The sequence below is a fragment of the Sinocyclocheilus rhinocerous genome, unplaced genomic scaffold (assembly GCF_001515625.1).
Source record: "Sinocyclocheilus rhinocerous isolate Xijiao unplaced genomic scaffold, SAMN03320098_v1.1 scaffold61, whole genome shotgun sequence".
Taxonomy (NCBI): domain Eukaryota; kingdom Metazoa; phylum Chordata; class Actinopteri; order Cypriniformes; family Cyprinidae; genus Sinocyclocheilus; species Sinocyclocheilus rhinocerous.
The window spans coordinates 160,786-182,025 of record NW_015640445.1 but is presented as its reverse complement, the minus strand read 5'-3'; the positions used below and the strand labels follow the sequence as shown (position 1 = coordinate 182,025).

The 21,240-nt window shown below is 40.1% G+C and overlaps 1 protein-coding gene across 1 annotated transcript in view; it reads left to right on the top strand.

Annotated features, from left to right (window-relative positions):
* Window positions 1-4,494: 4,494 nt before the first annotated feature.
* Window positions 4,495-21,240, top strand: part of LOC107752725 (pleckstrin homology domain-containing family H member 1) — a 49,491-nt gene continuing 32,745 nt past the window's right edge. The window contains exons 1-2 of the mRNA XM_016568751.1: window positions 4,495-4,736; window positions 15,773-15,942. Of these exons, the coding sequence (XP_016424237.1) occupies window positions 15,799-15,942 (144 nt within the window). The 5' untranslated portion in view covers window positions 4,495-4,736; window positions 15,773-15,798. The remainder of the gene's footprint in view (window positions 4,737-15,772; window positions 15,943-21,240) is intronic.

The window sequence follows — 21,240 nt, the reverse complement described above, 5'->3', positions numbered from 1 at the left end:
AAATGGCAATAAAATCCTCGCCGGACAGCAGAGAGGGAGTGAAAGACACAGAAACAAGTGATGGAAAGAGAATGAGTGAATTCCAAATGGCATGTTTGCTCCTTTGAAGGTCACAGCAAGAAGGAGACACTATCCAAAGTGTCACTGCAATTGGAAGTGAGGCCTTTATCCACTGTTGTAGTCAGGACCAGTTTATTTGTTCGAGACTGAGACAAGAAGAGGGTCCAGTTCAAGTTAAGACAGAGTCGACATGTTCCTGACATTTTGGTCAGGTCCTTCGGGTCTAAACTTCAAGTCAGAGTCCAAGATATTTTCATGTTCTTGGTCTTGTTCTGAGTCTGAGTCCAAGATCATATTTTTATGGTATTGGTTTTGGTCCTTTAGTTCAAATCCATGACCATATTTTCATTGTCTTGGTTTTGGGCCTCGAGACAGAGTCCAAGACCATATTTTCATTGTCTTAGTCCTTAAGTCTAAGACCATATTTTTATGGTTTTGGTCCTCGAGACAGAGCCCAAGATCATATTTTCATGGTTTTGGTCTTGGTCCTTGAGTTTGAGTCTAAGATCATACTTTCATGGTTCTGGTCTTGGTCCTCAAGACCGAGTCCAAGAACCTAATTATCATGGTCTGTTCCTTGAATCCGAGTCAGTGACCATATTTTCTATGGTCTTGGTCCTCGAGACAGAGTCCAAGATCATATTTTCATGGTCTTGGTCCTCAAGACAGAGTCTAAGACCATATGTTCATGGTCTTGGTCTTGGTTCTCATGTCCAAGTCCAAAACCATATTTTTATGGTGTTGGTTTTGGTCCTTAAGTTCATGTTTTCATGGTCTTGGTCTTTGAGTACAAATCTAAGACCGTATTTTCATTGTTCTGGTCTTGGTCCTCGAGACAGAGTCCAAGACCATATTTTCATTGTCTTAGTCCTTAAGTCTAAGACCATATTTTTATGGTTTTGGTCTTGGTCCTCGAGACAGAGCCCAAGATTATATTTTCATGGTTTTGGTCTTGGTCCTTGAGTTCGAGTCTAAGATCATACTTTCATGGTTCTGGTCTTGGTCCTCAAGACCGAGTCCAAGAACCAGTGGTGGACGAAGTACACAAATCAAGTACTTGAGTAAAAGTACAGATCTGAACCATATTTTTATGGTGTTGGTTTTGGTCCTTAAGTTCATGTTTTCATGGTCTTGGTCTTTGAGTACAAATCTAAGACCGTATTTTCATTGTTCTGGTCTTGGTAAAACTACTCCAGTAAAGTACAGATACTTGAAAAATGTACTTAAGTACAGTAACGAAGTAAAACTACTTCGTTGCTGTCCACCACTGCCAAGAACCTAATTATCATGGTACTGTTCCTTGAATCCGAGTCAGTGACCATATTTTCTATGGTCTTGGTCCTCGATACAGAGTCCAAGATAATATTTTCATGATCGTGGTCTTAGTCCTTGGGTCCTGGTCCAAGACTTTATTTTGATGGTCTTGGTCTTATCATGGATTCGGTTCCTTACATACAGTATTTACATATTCATAGTTGTTTGATCACCAAGAAAAGTACATTTCAGTTTAATTATTAGATGAAAAAGTTTTACTTGCAACAATTTTAACAGCTATAAGCATGCATGAATGTTACTGCTGGGTGTTCAAATGATTACATATGAGACAGTAATGCCCTGCATCACTTCAAGAGCTTTTCAGAGTAAGTAGGGCCTAGTCATGCTCACTTTCGAATGGAATTCGCTCTATGTGGTTTTTAAAGTTACTGTGCTAGGTGATGACAGTGGCATGTGAGTAGAGGGTATGTCAGTCCACTGCTGCATCCACTTGTGTTTGACTGAATCACTTTAACTTAAAATACAGAATTCACATACATAACCTGCACGTGGACAGACTGACATTTGTGCTCACACAAACATTTTCACTCCGGCAAACTTTATTTTATTTTTTTTTCTCTTTTTCCAGGTAGTCTGCAGTCAAGTGAATCATTACATGCTGAGTTGTCATGGTTTGTTTTGACTGAGGGCAGTGAAGCTCTCTCTCTCTCCTTTTTTTCTTTTCTCTTCCACATTTGTTTTAAGGAATGTTCCAGGTTTAAAGTATATAAAAAAAGTCCATAAAATATGTTCCAATGTACTGTGCTAATATGAAGGAATTTTCTTTATTGATTTTGATACTATATAAGCTACATAAAGGAAGAGTAATGAATGTATTTGAAATACACATACACACATACACACACACACACACACACACTTACATTCCATAAACTTATTTCATGTTAGGCTATTTTTGTTTGATGGTTCATGAGACTATGTGAATTTCCTTTTGGAGGTGACTAAAGTTATAATTTATGCATTTGTTTTTGTGTATGTTTATACATTTCTGTGCATCAAATGCATGCAGATGCAGTAACATACCTTGCTATTAACACTCATTGTGAAATATTGCAATAATTTACAGAGAAAATAAAATATTAAATGAAAAATTGTTTGTAACTGTGCAAGCATGATTTCAATTCTCCATCGGCTGCAGCGGTTCATGACAGAGCAGTCACGTTTTTGTACTGTACACAAGAGGGTGCGGTTAACAATTACCTCAACATTAAATGCTTTACACACACACTGGAGGCATGGAGAAAGAGATTGGGACAGAGAGAGAAAGATGTGGCATGCCTGTCCTCTTATTTTAATCCAAACATTTGCAGCAGGCCCAAAGTTATATACTGTGTTGCTCTGTAAAACCACAGAAAATAACCCACAGAAAATAACCCATAATGCTGGAAATGTAATACAGCTGATAATGGCATTACATGCAACTGCACTGTAGGTAACCATATTATTTCTTATGAGGAAACAAACCCAGTGTTCAGAATATCAGGATACACAGTCTTTTGACAGACAAATGAAAGATGAAATCCTGAATCCAGAGTTCCTGTATAGAATAATAGTTTTTCAATGAAGGTTATAAGTTTGATTCAGCACATTGATTGCACATTGACTGCACTGCATGTTGCTAAAAGTTTCTGCTACATGAATAGATGTAATTTCTAACGTGTTTCAGGAGCTAAAGCTCAAGCAGAGGTAGATTTTATTTTCTTTCTTTCATTCTTTTTTTTTTAAAGGAAGCCAATTAAAGCATGCAGACTCTCCTCACAAACTTCCTAATTGCACTCCTACAAACATTTTATTGGCCTGTAATGATTCGTTATAACTGCAAACTTTCACACTATACTTTAGCAGCATGAACATTTCGGCTGGCACTACATGGCAAGGATTTTCAATTATTTAAAAAATAGTATATCAGGACTATAACACAGATATTATGCTGAAGTCTCTGTAATCTCTGTTCCTTAACCATCATTTTTGAGAACTGATGTCTTTTTTTGTGTGTAATTATTGTAATAAAAATTGGGAAGTAAAATGATAATTTTAATGATTTGAAAGTAAAGTAGTTGCCTATAAATTACAAGTAGGCTATTCAAGGTCATACTTCCCTTTTAAATTGAAAGAAAAAAAGAAAATTCTATTTTGCATGAGAATAGGATGTTTTCGCATTACAGTATTGATAGTTGGCAACACAGTGTTAATGGTACTACAAATAGGTTTCATTTTCAATTTCTTAATTTTTATTTTGATTCGGGATGACAATTTCTTTGTGAGATTCATCCTCAAAGTTCCATCCAAAATCTTTTCAACCAAATTACACAGGAGTGAGTCAGAAAACTTTGAACACTCCAGAGTGGGACAGTAGTGGCCCCTGATGCAATTTCCTGTGTGTTCAGGGCATACACACAAGACACGCAGAGAGTAGTGATTCTGTTCAGCGAATCGGTTCTTTTGAACAATTTATTTACATGAACCAGATCCAAAATGATTCAATGGTTCTTTTACGTCATCTGTCCCTAACATCCCGGCCTGGCACATTGCAGGCATATACAGTCATATATGTATTTTACCATTTTGTTGAGTTTAAAACGTGTGACACTTTAACAAAAAAGGAACGTCAAGGTTGATCTAGGAAAATGTGTGAAAATGTATAGGGCCCCATTCCTATATTTTGCCTGGGGCCCCCAATTCACTAAATCCGCCCCTGTATACAGTACATTATATAACACACAATGCCTTTTACTTATTTGTTTTATTGATTTAGTTTTAATACTTGCCATGTGCCCCAGTTCAGTTTGTTGTGAGACATGATTCATAAAAACATCAAGTAGCCAGACTACGTTTTATTTGTATGGCCAGTTATATTCCTGTTATTAGTACCGGTACAAAGTAGCTTACATTTCGCTCAATCAGTCATATATTAGGTTCTTTCCTAATGTATTCACTCACTGTCCGCTTGGGTTTTCGTCTCATTGCGAATCGTTCTGGGTGCAAACGATTCATTCGAATGATTCGATTCAATAGAACGATTCGTTCGCGAATCGGACATGGCTAGCAGACAGGGGGTTTGGCTCCCGGCGTAATCTGACCCCAGCACTCGGCTCTTTAAAGGAATAAAGGATGAATTGACTGAATGGAGATCCGCTGCAACGTCTGCTGAGTTTAGAACAAGACTGGGAGCTCTAAAAGACGGCGCGACGGAGAATGAAAGTTTTGGAGGAGCCACATTTGAGAGCGTTTGCGAAGTTTGGAGGCGTAGCGCAGCGATGTGATGTGATGTGATGTGATCTACCGGCTTTGAAAACATTAAAGTGAAAATCTCGGGCGGTCAAGAGAAGGGCAGTCACAAGGTAGGATCATGGGTAGGCTACGTAGGAAACGAGGATACTATAGTTTGACTCCGGTTTGGCTCATTGCATGTGTCATCATGTTTAATGTCTTCATGCTTCACATATCTCAAACTGCAGTGTTAAGTTGGGATGTTCAGGGGGTCCATATAAATGAATGTTGACATTTTCCAGTCTGACACACCTGTGCGTTGTGCCCATTTTTGGACAAAAGTAATGCCAACACCAGTGCCTGTCTCTGTGTTTCTAGTAGTAGGTTAATCAGTGCATGAAAAAGTTTTGTGCTTCTGTATGTTAAATAAATAGTAAAGGAAGAGCAATGATGCAGTTTGCAACCAGTCTCTGGTCACTTCTGCTGTTACAGTTAATAAAACAGACTATGAAGTGTTTCTTGAGAGTGTTTATGTCTGTTTCATTCCCAGTGCATGTGCATTTGTGCTCACGTGGAGTTTTTGATTATAATGAATGAGTTTGATCACAGCTTGACCTGATACACACAGGACTGCACAATAAACAGTCATGAGTAAATGCTTATAGTAGTATAAACCCTAGTTTATTCTCTTCTCTCTCTTAGACATTTACACATTATTACAGTGCTTGCAAAATAGCACTGTTGATATTATTCAAACATGCTTCTTCTTCATTTAACATGACTCCATCTAGTATATTCAATCACTTGAATGCACCTCTTTTATGGTGTACATGTTTTCAGTTTTTAAATTAAAATTCTTATTCTGTGTGTGGCCTAAAGTTTAAAAAAATGTCTAGCATTATTACAGTGCTTGCAAAATAGCACTGTTGATATTATTCAAACATGCTTCTTCTTCATTTAACATGACTCCATCTAGTATATTCAATCACTTGAATGCACCTCTTTTATGGTGTACATGTTTTCAGTTTTTAAATTAAAATTCTTATTCTGTGTGTGGCCTAAAGTTAAAAAAAATGTCTAGCTGGTATGTGTTGATAAGAAAGAAAACAATTTATTATAAAGCCGAAGTGCTTATTATTTCTTGAAAAATAAGTAACATAGATAGATAGATGGATATATAGAGATATCAAATTTGTTCTCTACAAAATCAATGTGGTATTATCAAGATGAAAGATAACTATTTGTCAAGGTCAGTAGAGCTTTTAAAATATGAAATATTTGGACCTTTTTAATAATATGATAATCTTATTTCAGGTGGTCAGTTGGTAAATGGTAGAATAACAAGAAAACAATGATGTTCAGGATTCTTAAGGAATATTATAATATTAAAACTGTTATATTTGTAAACATGGTTTATTACCTTGAAATGTATATGAAATTATACTATTATTACTTTTATTTATTATTTATTAACTGTTAAAAATGATTAAAAAATGTTATTACTTTTTACTTGATAGTTATATCACATGCCATTGAATCAAAATTTGTTGAAAATGGTATATAAAAGTTTTTCAAAAATGTGTGAAACTGCATTTTCTTCTAGATTTTGAAATGTCTTCTGTTTTATTGTCTCAGATTTCTTTATCTGTCATTGACCCTTATATCTATCAACTTCTAGCCTTCGCACTCACGCACAAGAAGTCGCGTGCTGAGTGACACGACAACAAATGCCATTTAATTTGTGTAAAACCAAAGCATAAAACCTAAGCTTACCTAAAACTTCTATTGCTGTCTTGAAGCACTGTTATTTTCTAAACCAAATAAAGTTTTCTCTTCATCCTGCATCAGTCAATGCTTTCTGAGGGAGGCTGCGGTGTGTAGGTGATGTTTACACCTCAGCATGGAGGAATGTCATAGGCTATATATTTACTGCTTCAGCTGATAATGAGTGGCCAGTTTACATAAGCCTGTTATTAGGCTGAATACAAAGCTTCCTGTAGACCAGAGAAGATGAGTATTGGAGAGATGAGCTGCAAGAGCTCTACAGCTGTTAGGAACTCTCTGTGATTCATGTAATCCAGTCTATTTATATCACTAAATGGGTGTTGTATTTGACAGCAGATGTTCTCACCCCAAATATGGCATATCTGGAGGCTCAGGCTGTGGTGATGTGCTATATTCAGTTGCAGCTTTTGCTGTCATTGATGGCTGTAGACTAACTTACATCTTATGTAGTTGTTTTATGGTTCAGTCAGTGGCATGGTTTACTAGCATAAGCTGGTTTAAACTGGTTTATCTGGTTTTCTAGCGCTGCCAGATTGGTTATAAAATGGTGCTGGTCTCCTGGCCTGACCGGCTGATTTAATAGTAAACCAAAACCTCTCTAAAACCACCAAAACAGGCTCTGAGACCAGACAATAGCATTGTATTTATTTATTTATTTTCCCCTCCAGAAACCTTGAGAGGAACCAACCTTTTATGACCTTCTCATGAGTTATAGTAATTCAAGCTTTACAGTAATAGAGCTAGAAAGCATCAGTATGGTTTAAGGCTGGTTTATCTGGTCTTCAAGCCTGGCTAAGCTTGTCTTAAGCTGGTGTAACTGCCAGTTAATCAACCAGCTGATTTAAAAGTACCCAAAACCTCTCTAGAACCATGGAAACAGGCTAGGAGACTACAGCATTTTAATTTTTTTTTCAACCAGAAACCTTGGGAGGAACCAACCTTCTCAGACCTTTTCATGAGTTGTACTAAAACTTTACAGAGAAGTGCAATAGAGCCAGCTGGCCTTAAGCTAGTCTATATGGTCTCTTTGTCTGACCAGTTGATTTAAAAGTTCCCAAAACCACTTCTTGACCTCATCAATACAGGCTTGTTTTTTTCCACCAGAAACCTTGGAGGAACCAAACTTCTCAGACCTTCTCAAAAGGTTAAAACTGTACAAAAAAGTACAATAGAGTTAGAAAGCATCTGCATGGAGAAATGAATCCTATTTTGCTGTTTTCTGTCGAACAGCTACTTTGAGTTAGTCAAACAGACATTCAGACCTCCAAAGCTGATGTTATGGGTGGCCATAAATTGTTGCACAGACACCAAATGGAAACTTTGTTGCAGGCTGAAACAAAAGATGTCAGGCTCGGTTGAGTTGCATATGGTGGCCTTTCTTTTGAAATATATAGTCCGTGCAAGAACAAAGAGTTGGAAAGCTCACTGACTGCTCACTCCAACCTGTAATAGCTACTTTAACTATTCATTCTGACGATCACACATGCAGACATGATATCATATAGCACCGCACATCATTTTTTATTTGAATATAAATGCAGCAGTAATAGGACTTAAATGTCATTGATTGGCTTCAAATTGAGATGATTGTAATGGCATAAACACACTTGCGCGCACACACACACACACACACATACCACAAGCCGACCCAGACATGCTTTTTTTCCTGCTGATTTGAGTAATTCGGATGGGATGCCAAAGTCTTGGAAAACCAGTTTGGTCTTGACAGAGACAATCCAGAAAAACAACAGAGGGGATTTCACACGACTGTTGCGATGATATCATTTAATCGCCTAATCGCTTACATCACCGCAGCTGCACGCTCAGCAGAGATCTAGGGTGTGTGCGCGTGTGGGTACATAAAATAGAGTTTCAAAATGATATTAATTTTATTGGAATAACAGAGGAGGTTCTGTTTTATTGAATGATGCACCAGAGACTTGTCCTGGTTTCCCACTGGCCTTTCATGACCTACACACACATTGCTGTTTTTTTCATTTCACATTGCCTTTTTCATTGGTTTATAAGATTTACTCTTTCCACTACTACACTGTTTAACAGAGATCATATTCTCCATGTGTCAGTTAAAAGAATATATTGAGTATAGCAAATAACAGACTTTTTCGCCATTAAAAGCTATAGTTTGGTGTGCAGCTCTGGCTTTTTTATTTGATGTCATGTATGCGCTGATATCTATAGGCCTGTTTTAGAGATATTTTATTTTGTTTGAGATTTATGGGAGCTTTCATGGTGGCTTGATCTTTTGAGTTGGCGATAAGTCTGTGCAAAATATCAAAAATTAATTTGATTAAAAAAATCAATCAATAAAAAAAAAACAATCAGTCCATCTTAATATTTATGTATTTGTTGTGAAATGGCTTAAATTTGACCAAACTTCCATAATTAAAAAAAAATAAAAAATTGTTAAAGAAGAAAATCAAATGTTAAATAGAACTGAAACATTAAATTAACACAAAATATTAAAACATAATGAATTTTAAAATAAAAATAAGAGTGATATTTAGTATTAGTAATTTATATAAAATTAATGCATGTGTATTGCCACGATACGCTGGAGCAAGGGAACGAGGAGATTTCACTCGAGATAGGATGTTGCGGATGCGCGACTGAACGAATCACTCCCCGAGACGTTCAAAAGGAACGAATCGTTCAAGAACGACCCAACACTAGAACACAGGTGCATGGAATCAGTCAATTAACTGGGACACGGAACACAATGGGAGGGAAAACAACAAAAACCAGTCCATAATCCTGACATATCAACCCCCTGCCGGAAGGCGCGTCCACGTGCCGTGTGCGGAGGCGGGGATCCGAAAGGCCACGGTGGAGCCGGAGCGACAGAGGACTGAGGAGGAGCCGAAGGGATGAAGGAGCCTGACAGAGCCGGAGGGACGAAGAGACGAGGCACACCCGGAGGAGTGGAGTCCCGAGGCGCAGTATGGTCGACGCCAGACCAAGGCGGAGCTGGAGGGACGAGGGAGCCCGGCGGAGCTAGTGGACTGCCGGGCCACGGCGGAGAGGAGGGAGCTTGGAGCCATGGTGGAGCCGACGGATCCACGGGCCGAGGCGGAGTCCGGGACTTAGAGGCTGGAGGCGGAGTCAAGGGAAACTCCAGCCACGGCAACGCTGGAGGATGGCAGTCTCGCGGAGTTCGCACTGCGTGGGCTGAGGGCGAGCAGAGGGGCTGCCAGATGACAGCGGAGGAGGAGGCAGGAGCGGTTGGGAGGGCGGGCATTTGTGAGCCTCCGGGCTTTCAGGCCAGAACTTAGGAACAGGAGCCCTCTCCTCACAGTCGCCGCGCCATACACAGCTCACCCTCAGCCTCGGTGTAGGGGGCGGAGCTCCTCTCCGCGCTCACACAGTCTGCGGCTTTCTCCCTCGTGGCTGGCATTGTTGCCGGCTCACACACCTTGACTGACGTCATTTGCAGCTAGGGAGGAGTCATGGAGGAGGAATGGCCACCGACTCCAGGGGGCCGACCAATGGCGGCGGGGCAGGTGGTGGAGGAGCCCGAGGCGGAGACGGAGAGCCGATGAGCCAGGGTGATGGGGAGGATCCGGAGCGCCAAGGCGGAGCAGATGGCGCCGGCGACTGATGCGGAGGCGGGGATCCGAAAGGCCACGGTGGAGCCGGAGCGACAGAGGACTGAGGAGGAGCCGAAGGGATGAAGGAGCCTGACAGAGCCGGAGGGACGAAGAGACGAGGCACACCCGGAGGAGTGGAGTCCCGAGGCGCAGTATGGTCGACGCCAGACCAAGGCGGAGCTGGAGGGACGAGGGAGCCCGGCGGAGCTAGTGGACTGCCGGGCCACGGCGGAGAGGAGGGAGCTTGGAGCCATGGTGGAGCCGACGGATCCACGGGCCGAGGCGGAGTCCGGGACTTAGAGGCTGGAGGCGGAGTCAAGGGAAACTCCAGCCACGGCAACGCTGGAGGATGGCAGTCTCGCGGAGTTCGCACTGCGTGGGCTGAGGGCGAGCAGAGGGGCTGCCAGATGACAGCGGAGGAGGAGGCAGGAGCGGTTGGGAGGGCGGGCATTTGTGAGCCTCCGGGCTTTCAGGCCAGAACTTAGGAACAGGAGCCCTCTCCTCACAGTCGCCGCGCCATACACAGCTCACCCTCAGCCTCGGTGTAGGGGGCGGAGCTCCTCTCCGCGCTCACACAGTCTGCGGCTTTCTCCCTCGTGGCTGGCATTGTTGCCGGCTCACACACCTTGACTGACGTCATTTGCAGCTCCGGCTCCGTGGCGATCCTCAGCTCTGCCACTCTGTGCGGCGATGGCTCGTCAGTCGTGGCGGGCTCCGGCTCTCCGTCAGCGGTGGGCTCAGGCATGTGCTCCGCGCAACGGGGAGATGGTGGGCTGGGCACTGGGTCCGGAGTGTCCACTCCACAAAGGCGGTGAAATTCTTCGAGGACCATCTTCATACGACAGCGCTCAGCATGAGATGAACGAGGGAACGAGGAGACGTGGAGATTTCACAAAACGAGAGTCTTTAATAATCCAACATGGAGACACAAAACATAAGGATTATGTTCAAGACCCGACAAATACAAACTAAACAGACTGGGACTTTTAAACACAGGGCAATCAGGGGAACACAGGTGCATGGAATCAGTCAGTTAGAGGGAGCCCGGCGGAGCTAGTGGACTGCCGGGCCACGGCGGAGAGGAGGGAGCTTGGAGCCATGGTGGAGCCGACGGATCCACGGGCCGAGGCGGAGTCCGGGACTTAGAGGCTGGAGGCGGAGTCAAGGGAAACTCCAGCCACGGCAACGCTGGAGGATGGCAGTCTCGCGGAGTTCGCACTGCGTGGGCTGAGGGCGAGCAGAGGGGCTGCCAGATGACAGCGGAGGAGGAGGCAGGAGCGGTTGGGAGGGCGGGCATTTGTGAGCCTCCGGGCTTTCAGGCCAGAACTTAGGAACAGGAGCCCTCTCCTCACAGTCGCCGCGCCATACACAGCTCATGGAGATTTCACAAAACGAGAGTCTTTAATAATCCAACATGGAGACACAAAACATAAGGATTATGTTCAAGACCCGACAAATACAAACTAAACAGACTGGGACTTTTAAACACAGGGCAATCAGGGGAACACAGGTGCATGGAATCAGTCAGTTAACTGGGACACGGAACACATGGGGAGGGAAAACACAACAAAAACCAGTCCATAATCCTGACATGTATATTATGTAATTTATATATTGTAATTATACCTAAATATATGTAGGTAGTTTTTATTAATTTTTTTTTTTAGTTTTTATTACTGTGTATTACTGAGGAGACCTGTGTGAACATTTTTGAGTGATTATGTAAATCAGACTTAAGTTTTATGTTTAAAAAAAGTTTAAACTGATTCATGGAAATTAACTTACCAACTAGCCTGTAAGCTATTACACATCTTTGATCTATCACACTTTCATACATTCCAGATGTGACAATGATGGTGAAACTTTTGTGAAATTGTGATAGTTATTGTTATATTAACTGAATTGTTTTAATTTTATATTATTGTGAATATGTTGGGAGTATTTGATAAATCTTGATATAAAATTGTGCATTTTGAATATGTCCAACTCAAGGCATATGGGGAAAGAGTGTAGTGACTCTTTCTCCTCTCTTCCTCCCTTCCCCCCGTCAAACAAGGCAAGGGTGCAAAATGCCTTGTTTCTCACAACATTAGCACAGAGGCTTCAGGGGCAAATGGATTATTTGCATGTTGCTGTCATATTTGGCAGTACAAGTCGACGTGGGCTGAGCTAGCAGAAACATTGGCTTAATTTGACCTCTCTTTCTGACGGCCATTCCTGCCTCTTCTAGGCTCTTTTTCCCAAACCTCAGGTTTTGACTTCAGTCAAGTCCATACATAACTGGACAGAGAGTTATAGAGTTTTGGTCAGCTAGTGGAATCTCTCTGTGCGCCGCTTCTGTAATTTGTCAGTAGGGCTGTAGTTACGACCATGCTAATTGTAGAGTGCAACATGGCGCAGCTGTGCCGCTCTGCAGTTTGAATGTCTGCCGCGCCGGAGACTTCTGGTGTCAGTCCGTCTCATTTACCGTTTCACTTCCAACACCACATCTAGCTTTCCTTTATTGTCTGTTACAAGGGCCGTTATATTGTGCAGACGTTAACTGTTATGGCTTTGTAGTCTGTCAAAAACGTATATTTTTGTTGGGACATGAATTTTTGAAATGTTCTCTTTTACTTTGTTGTCCACCATTCTGTATTGTGAGTTTAATTTTTCCCACCATCTGAACAGAGATGTTATATTTAGTCATTTTCTGACTTTGGGGTTAGTGCGTATTTATGACAGGCTGCATTTAAACTCTACTAACAAGATTATCTACAGCTCATACACCTTGGCGCTTTGATTAGATACACCACAGGACTCTGAGAGCCTTTGTCATAGCAGTTGTGCAAATCATGCTAGGGTCAGTGACCTAAAAAGTGTCTATGATAAATAAAAAGAAAAAAAAATCTTTTAAAAACTTAGTTTAAAACACACATGGCAAGTTCTCAGAAATGTACTCTTTATATTCTTGTTTATTTAAATAACTTCAAGTTTGTCATGCGGTGTAACCATCAAATAAAATGTAATAACAAATTTCAGACTTATTCATTATCTTATAATAAGTAATATTTTTTTATTAATTTTTTTTTATATTTAATTAATTAATTATTTGTATTTATTTATTTTTTAAATAAACATAATGAACTTATTTTTTTTTCCAGAAATATCACTACATTTTTGGGGAGTTGCACCACATGACATTTTGCAACCTGAGCTAATCTTGCCTTGTCATAAAAATGCCTCCCTGTCATATAATTTTTCATTTGAGTTTTTTCTGCATGTTTTTGCATTTTGGGTGCTCCATGTGACAGTGATTTGGCAGATATTAATGAGCAGCAATGGAATTTTGTTAAAATATTCTCCCCAATATTTCCCCCCAAGAAATATAAGATTATGCCAAACTGGTTTGAAGAATTTAATTATTTAAATGATGCCCTTTTTCTTAATTATAAAATCAGTTGTAGCATCAGACTGTTGTAAAGTCAACATTTTTGACTTTATGCCCCTCAAACAACAATGAAAGGGATTTTAATTCACATATATTTAAAAGCTGATCATCATAAAAGAGGTGTATTCAAGAAATTGTATTTATGAATTGCATTTTCAATGTATTTTTGAATAAATTAATAGATAGACAAAAAAAACTAGCTTCACAGATAAAAACTAGCTACAAATGGTCGCCTGTCGGCTTTGTACAGGTAAAAAATAATCAGTGCTTTCCACTATTCAAGAGCTTGTCTCCTTTGAGCCTCCACATTCTTTATCCCTTTTTCAGGGGAAGAGAGAAAGACCCCCTCCCTCATATTGGTAATGGGACTGTCATGCAGAAAGACTCCATTGTGTGGGCCAGGATCCTGTTTCTCCATGGGCCTGTAATTAAGAAGGGATTGCTTGAGCAGGGATATTTAGATGGCTGAATATAGGGTAGGGATTGCTTAGGCCGCTGGGTAAACTGTCTGCACATGCATAGCTGGACTTACCCCATCCCTACGGCCTTCACACGATATATGCATGTGTATATTAGTGTCTATAGTATGTAGAGAGAGAGTGAGAAGGTAGCCTTTGTTAAACTGTGTCATCTCTATGAGCTCACAGCTCAAGTTTGCTTTTCAGAGGTTACCTAGGTGATCACTAAAAAGTGAGCTCATTTGAAACAATGAAAGAGAGGTGAAAAGAAACCCCTGGCCCAGAGCGTTTACCGCCAGACCTGTGATGTCAACAGTGTGTTCTCATCTTATGGTAAATGTCAGTCTTAGATCACCAAGATTTTGGCCTCTTTTTCATTAGACTGTCTAATGGAATTAAACTCCAGTCGTTGAAACATTATAAACACTAAAGCAAAGTTCCTGTCAGTTGCACTATTAAGTAATGGTCCACCAGTATGGGGTTTTTAATGGCCATTACGCATTCAAATTTTTTAGAGAGCAGGGTAGCCAATGGCTGATATAATGCAGAATGGTGACGAATAGAAGCTTATTTGTGTCTTGGAGTTAAAAAAAAAAGAACTATACAGCTCACAGTTAATTTGGTGTTACTGTGAACAAATGTTTTGTAATTGCAACTTAAATTCTCATAAATATGACTTTGTATCACAATGTGACTTTAAATATCAAAATATCTGTGAATTTCACATTTTGTAGCCTATCTCACAATATGACATTATATCGCAATTGTGACTAGGCCTATTTCTTATAATTGCAACCTTATATCTAACAATTGTGACTTATATCTCCCAATCACACTTTTAATTTTTTACTCTGAGGCAGAAACATACAGAGGCCCAATAGTGCACAACACAACGAAATCTACACAACACAACGCATTGGACTAATATCGTGTTGTGCTCATTTTATTGTGTTGTGGCTTGTTTCCGTTGTGTTGTGCAAATTTTGTTGTGTTGCGCCTTGTTTTCGTTGTGTTATGCTAATTTTGGTGTGTTGCGCCTTGTTTCCGTTGTGTTGTGCTAATTTTGTTGTGTTGCGCCTTGTTTCCATTGTGTTGTGCTAATTTCATTGTGTTGTGGCTTGTTTCCATTGTGTAAATTCGGTTGTTGCGGGCTTGTTTCCGTTGTAATTCGTTTGTTGCGGGCTTGTTTCCGTTGTGTTGTGCTAATTTTGTTGTGTTGCGGCTTGTTACCGTTGTGTTTTGGAGATTTCGTTGTGTTGGGCACTACTGGTCCACTGTAGAAACATGCAGATAATATCTACACAGCTGTGCTAAAATCCAGATCAAGGAAAATAGGAAAATCAGGGAATTTTAAAATTAATATGTCAGTCCTGGAAATTATGCTAATTATGCTAGTCATGTTTCTTTGGCTATAAATTGCTATCCTTCAGTGCAAACTTTATAAAATGTGTTTTCAAATATCTATCCAATAATCAGGATTGACTTTAGAAGTCATGTAAAGATTTTATTGGTCAAAAGGTGTGGGAACTCTGTAAATGAAGCATTGGAAACTGATACAAGGACAATTATAAGCTAGTGTCAGTATTTTCAAAAATTGGCAATTTAATTGGTCTGGGCTGTACATTGGTCACTATTATTAATGTCTGGCTTTGGTTTTTGATGGTCTTTCAGTCTTTTTCTAGTTGCACTATCCAATGGACAATCTAATTTCAGTAGACGGTTCATTTCATTTTTTTTTTCTCTAAACCAGCCCAGGTCCAAGGTCCCACCCCTCTTTTGCAGGCTTCAAGGCAAACCTGTTAACCCTGTCCTCTATTTTCCTTGCATACATGTAAAAGTTAATTGCGTTCTCACTCCATCTGACAAATTTCCATCGCTGTTACCTGCAGGTTGGCAGACTGGCACACAGGCACAGATGGCAGAGGTGATGGAGGGTGTATCCACGGCAGCAGTGCCCAATGGCAGTGTGGACTGGCAGAAGAGATGCATCGCTCTGGAGACGCAGCTCATGAGGTTTCGTCTACAAGCGGGAAACATCCGCCACCTACTTGCTGAGAGGGTAAATGAGGGGTGTTATGGGTAACACAGGGTCTACAATTCGCCCACTGCATTCCAGTTACGCATATGATTAGTTTATTTTATGTACATTTTGCACAGCCTAAGTATGCATAAGTTCATCTAGTCAAAACAAATATCAATCCCCTTGAGTTAGACTGTAACAAAGCCATTTTATTTGACAGTGAACATTGCATGCTCTATAAGGCCAGATAATATAGTAAACATGCTGCAGGGTTGCATCTTATGACTTGCACATGAAGTCTTCAGCCTGTCCCATCATCCTAACTCACTAACAAGAAAGTTCCAGAAAGTAATACTGCCTTTTTATTTTTTGGACTTGGTACTTTGTATTTTTTAATTGGACATTTACCATGGTATGTAAATATGTTACTTGAACACTGTAATCATTCAGTACCATGATATATACAGTATATCAAAGTATTGTGGTTTTACAATCTGATATATCACTGTTCTATGGTATTTTTTATTCTTAAGCTGATTCTTTTTCTCATTTATTTCTTTTAAGTAAAAGTCTTTTTTTTCTCAGTCACAGTGGAACAAGTTACTTAGTTTCTTCTCTGCTCTTTCTCTCCCTCCTCCTCTATGGTTTGGTCATGCTGCATTGACCTCAGCGTTTCGTCTTGCAAGAAAAGGTTAACTGTCAAACTTGGCAGGCGGCCTTGCAAGGAAAGTCAGGGGGAAACCACTGACTCGTGTGAATGCTTGAGTGGATATACAGGTGTGTGTCAGTGTGTGCATTTTATAGACAAGGGAAGGAATTGTTTATTAATTACCAGATTACCAAAAGTAACTATCTTTGGACATTTTCTGAAGAAACTGATGTTGTTTATTTGTGGCCGCTTTGTTAGGGTGTTGTGGGTGGTTGTTAAATACTTGCTGCACGCTTTACTACCTACCTAAGCTGCTGTTTAATGGGCGTCTTTTGCAATGTTGTCTAACCATAACACACACTGGTCGGCGGAGTTAGTGTAAATAGACACTCTGTAATGTCCAATTATTCAGGTCACTATAAACGTTTTGGCTTTAACAACTTGCTTAGCAATATTCTTTCTAAAATGTTGTTTTACTATTATTGTAGTTGACCTCAAAGAAGCCCTACAATTAGGTTTTTTTTTTTTTTTTTGTGCTAGCTAATCTTAAACTGCCATGATAGTAGCTGACCTGAAAGAGAAAACTGTCTGTAAAAAAGACATTTACACCAATACCTACTGTAGTGCCCCTTGTGGCAATACTGAAAATGCAAAGCGTACTTGCATGAATTGTAATGAAACTCATTTCAAATCACAACAACACTTAAAAGTGAGATAGCATAGCTAGAAACATCTGCGTTCACTGATTTGCGTAAAGTATGTTTCAGGCCTTAGGGTTTTTGAGGTTTTGTGCTAGTCAATCCCAAACCTTTTCAGCCATAAAAACCATTTAGTGAAGAATCAGAACACCTTCTAACCATTTTTCATGCATAGCTTTGTCTCAATAAACACACTGTGGAATAAACATCTCACGGAGGAACATATAAACAATATCAGATCAGTCTGTAAAGCATGTGTGTATATGCTCTTCTTGATGTTAATAAGTCAGTCCAAAAGCAACAACATCAATTTTGTTTTTCTTTTCGGTCCAAGAGGTAAGTCTGTTGTTGTGTTTTTTTTCTTTCTGTGATGGTGCCATTAGGGTGTTTACTGTCCAAACACGCAGACCACAGGGACATTAAGTCTTGGACGGCTCCCAAGCGTCCTCCATCAGGTTTCTCCCCTCTCTGGTCATCGCTCTAACAGCCTTTCACTCACCCTGACCTCCACACTCTCCTGCTCTCCCATTCTTTTTCAGTCTCTCTCTCTCGCTTGATATCGGGGCTCAGTGTCTCATGGGTTTCTGCTTGTTTTGTTGAAGAGGACAAAAGAACGTGCTGAGAGTTTGCTGCTGGTGCCTGTTTAGAAAGATTCTTACGCTTCTCATCTGCTTCTCTGGGCGGCATTATGAGTGTTTTACACATTGACCCACTTTGCAGAGGAAAGGCTTGACACAGAATTGTGTGAGGGGTGTGATCGCTCATTCTGGCGTGAGGGAATACTTTTTCCATTTGTTCACGTACACATGTCCTTTAGTTGAAAAGTGTGTCGTCTTGTAGAATGAGATGAGAATTGCGTGTGAGTGCTCGTAGGCTATGTTTGAATATACATACTACGCACTGTTTCTGCACAATATAGTATGTGAAAAGTACTGTGCAAAATGTTGCACATTTTCTGTATTAATAGAATACCCATGTGATTTAGAGTACTTTTTTTTTTGCTAAACCTTACAGTATGAATACCGTAATATCCTTACCGTGTTGCTACAGTAATATCTGACAAAATTACAAAATAGGGCTGCCTAAAGGCAACTGTGATATGCTTAAACTTGTGAAAGGGATAGTTCACCCAAAAATGAAAATTACCCCATGATTTACCCGCCCTCAAGCCATCCTAGGTGTATATGACTTTCTTCTTCAGATGAATACAATCAAAGTTATATTCAAAAATATCCTGACTCTTCCGAGCTTTATAATGGCAGTGAATGGGGGTTGAGATTTTTAAGCCTAAAAAAGTGCATCATTCCATCATAAAAAGTGGTCCACAAGGCTCTTAATAAAGGCCTTCTGAAGCAAAGTGATGCATTTGTGTAAGAAAAATATCCATATTTAAAACTTTATAAACCGTAATCTCGAAAAGCGATCGACGGTTTGGTGACCACTGCAGTAGATGATGTAGGACGTAGATGTAGCATAAGTGTTGTTGATGCACTGAGCCACCATATTGGATTCTGAAGTCAGGGTTGTTGCAGTTCCTCTGATTTTCCGAGTTGGAACTCTGACTTGAGGAGGCTTATGGTTGAAAGTTCCTACTGGGAACTCAGAGTACAAATGGAATTACTATTAGCATTGGGCGAATTCCAAATGGCTTTTTTGCGCCCTTGAAGGGCACTTCGGGAAGGGGACGTCATTTGTAGGGATGTTCCAAACGAAAGTGAACAACTGAATCCCTTCACGAAGGGCCCTTCCAGAAGTCTGTTAGCGAAGGAAACATGCGATGGTCACTTCACCGAAGTGATTTCTGTTTGTGATCATGTGATCTTCGGTTAGGAGATCTTGCGATGCTTTTTAAAGCAAAGTTGGGGTTGATTTCGAGTTCACATACAAACGTAAATAGAATAGGCTAATTAAATTAGTCTATTTTAATGTAAGACAACATATTTTTCGTCAGTGATAGAAATATAATTTAAGACGGTAGTGTAAGCAAGTTAAGCAAGTTAAGTTTGAAAACGTTTAATAGTAAATCAGACACAATTAGACAATATTTGAATAAAATAATAATAATAAGAAATATATATTTGCAACAACTGGTGGAGTGCTGTATGCTGCACGCACGCGTAGCGTTGTCAAGGTAACATTTGGTCAGTCATTCCTTTCGCCAAGGGAGTTCCAAACGCTTATACGAGACAGTAATGCCCTACACCCTTCAAAGAACACACTTCAACACTCTGTCCTTTGAAGGGAGTAGGGCATAGGGATGCTCACTTCCGTTTGGAATTCGCCCATTGTCATGCTGGAGCTGCAGGAAATGATGTCATGGCAACACTGATTGGCTGATGGCACCACAAGAACTTCAAGAATCTCAAACTCATAATTAGCGACTATCCTCATGCAACAGCATACAACTGTTTGAGATGTATTGTTGCATAATATATACTGTTTCACATACATTGACAGTATTTAAGTGTAAAATATGCAGTAAGCTTGTACGCTATGCAAGTTTTCTATTCTGAACATAATTACTAATGTCTTTTTATTTACTTCAGTTGAAAGTGTCAGATGTAGTTGTACTTCAGTTCTGATCGTGTTGATGTGACTTCACTCGGTCTTTATGTGCCACATGTGTTTGTATTTAAAATGGGAAAGTAGATGTAGACGATTTAGTACGTTGGCCCTCATGTTGAATTTGGCCTAGTTCTTCATGCTCTCTGTAGTACAGTCTAGTTTCTAATGAGCTGCCAGACAGGAGGATTAGCCTGCAATCGCTTGCTTTCTCAAACTCACCCAATTTCCATTCTATAATCTTGCTCCATTTTTAAATACACCATCCCTTCTTCATTAGCCCTTATCTTCTTGCATAGTTCTCTAATTAATTATTGAGCCATTGGCTGTTTCAGGCTTTTGGTGTCTGTACCTAATATGGTTAATCATTACGTTTTCAGGCAGTAGTTTGATGTTTCTTCAACAGTGGGCACTTGTTTAAAAAAAATAAACTCTCCTGCACACTTTTCACACTCTCATTAGTTTATAAAGATATTGAACCTCAGCTTTACTGTAAAAAGGTTATGTTTTATTAAGAGACCGATAGCAGATGGATGCTATGCTGGTGATTTCCACAGTCATTAATGCATAGTTCACATTCTCTGCTTCCATATTCTGAGGCGGTTAAGTCAGCTGGTTAAGAAAGTTCTGGAGTTCAACCAAGAAGGAAACCTTCTTTGCATTTTCCAATAGCAACTGCAGAAGAACAGTTGTTAAATGTTTCACATACCTTGTTGTTCGATGCCTGAGCAGCTGCCCTGCCCCCACCTGTTTAACCTGTGGCCTGTCATCCCAGTCGACCGTCAGTCCATCCGCAGCCTTCTGTTGAATCAGGACGATGTGTTGTGTCTTAGCATTGGTCTTAAACTTAGGATCGATGTTAAGCTATTTCGTTGAGCTGTTTGCGTGATTTTTTTTTTAAATGTCACAAAATTCATGCTAATGCAGTGTTTAAGTCTGTAAACTTAAGTCATGTTTAATTTGACATGAACAAAAATAAGCTGTAAGGAACAAAAGTGTTGTCCATTCCAGTTGTGAAGTTACCATTTACTAACTGCTAAAGAAATTTACTATGACTGGTTTATTTTAGCACCTAAGAACATCAACTACCTGAACAACATACCATGTTAAGTTACCCAGTTACACAAATTGAATTACCCAAACTATTTTTGCTTTTGTTTTTAGTTTTCAGCTAAATGAAAACTTTCATTTCAGTTTCAGTAAATTGACTATTACACTAATTCCCAGTAGACATTATCTGAGGGAAACGGGGGTTGCGAAGATTATATGCAGCAGAACAGAATCAACACTGAACTGACAGCAGAGTTGATCTCTGTGTTGCAAAATTAAATCAGTATTTTCCTGTTTATCCCTGTAAAGCTGCTTTGAAACAATCTGTATTGTATAAAGCGCTATAGAAATAAAGGTAACAAAAGATTTCTGAATACA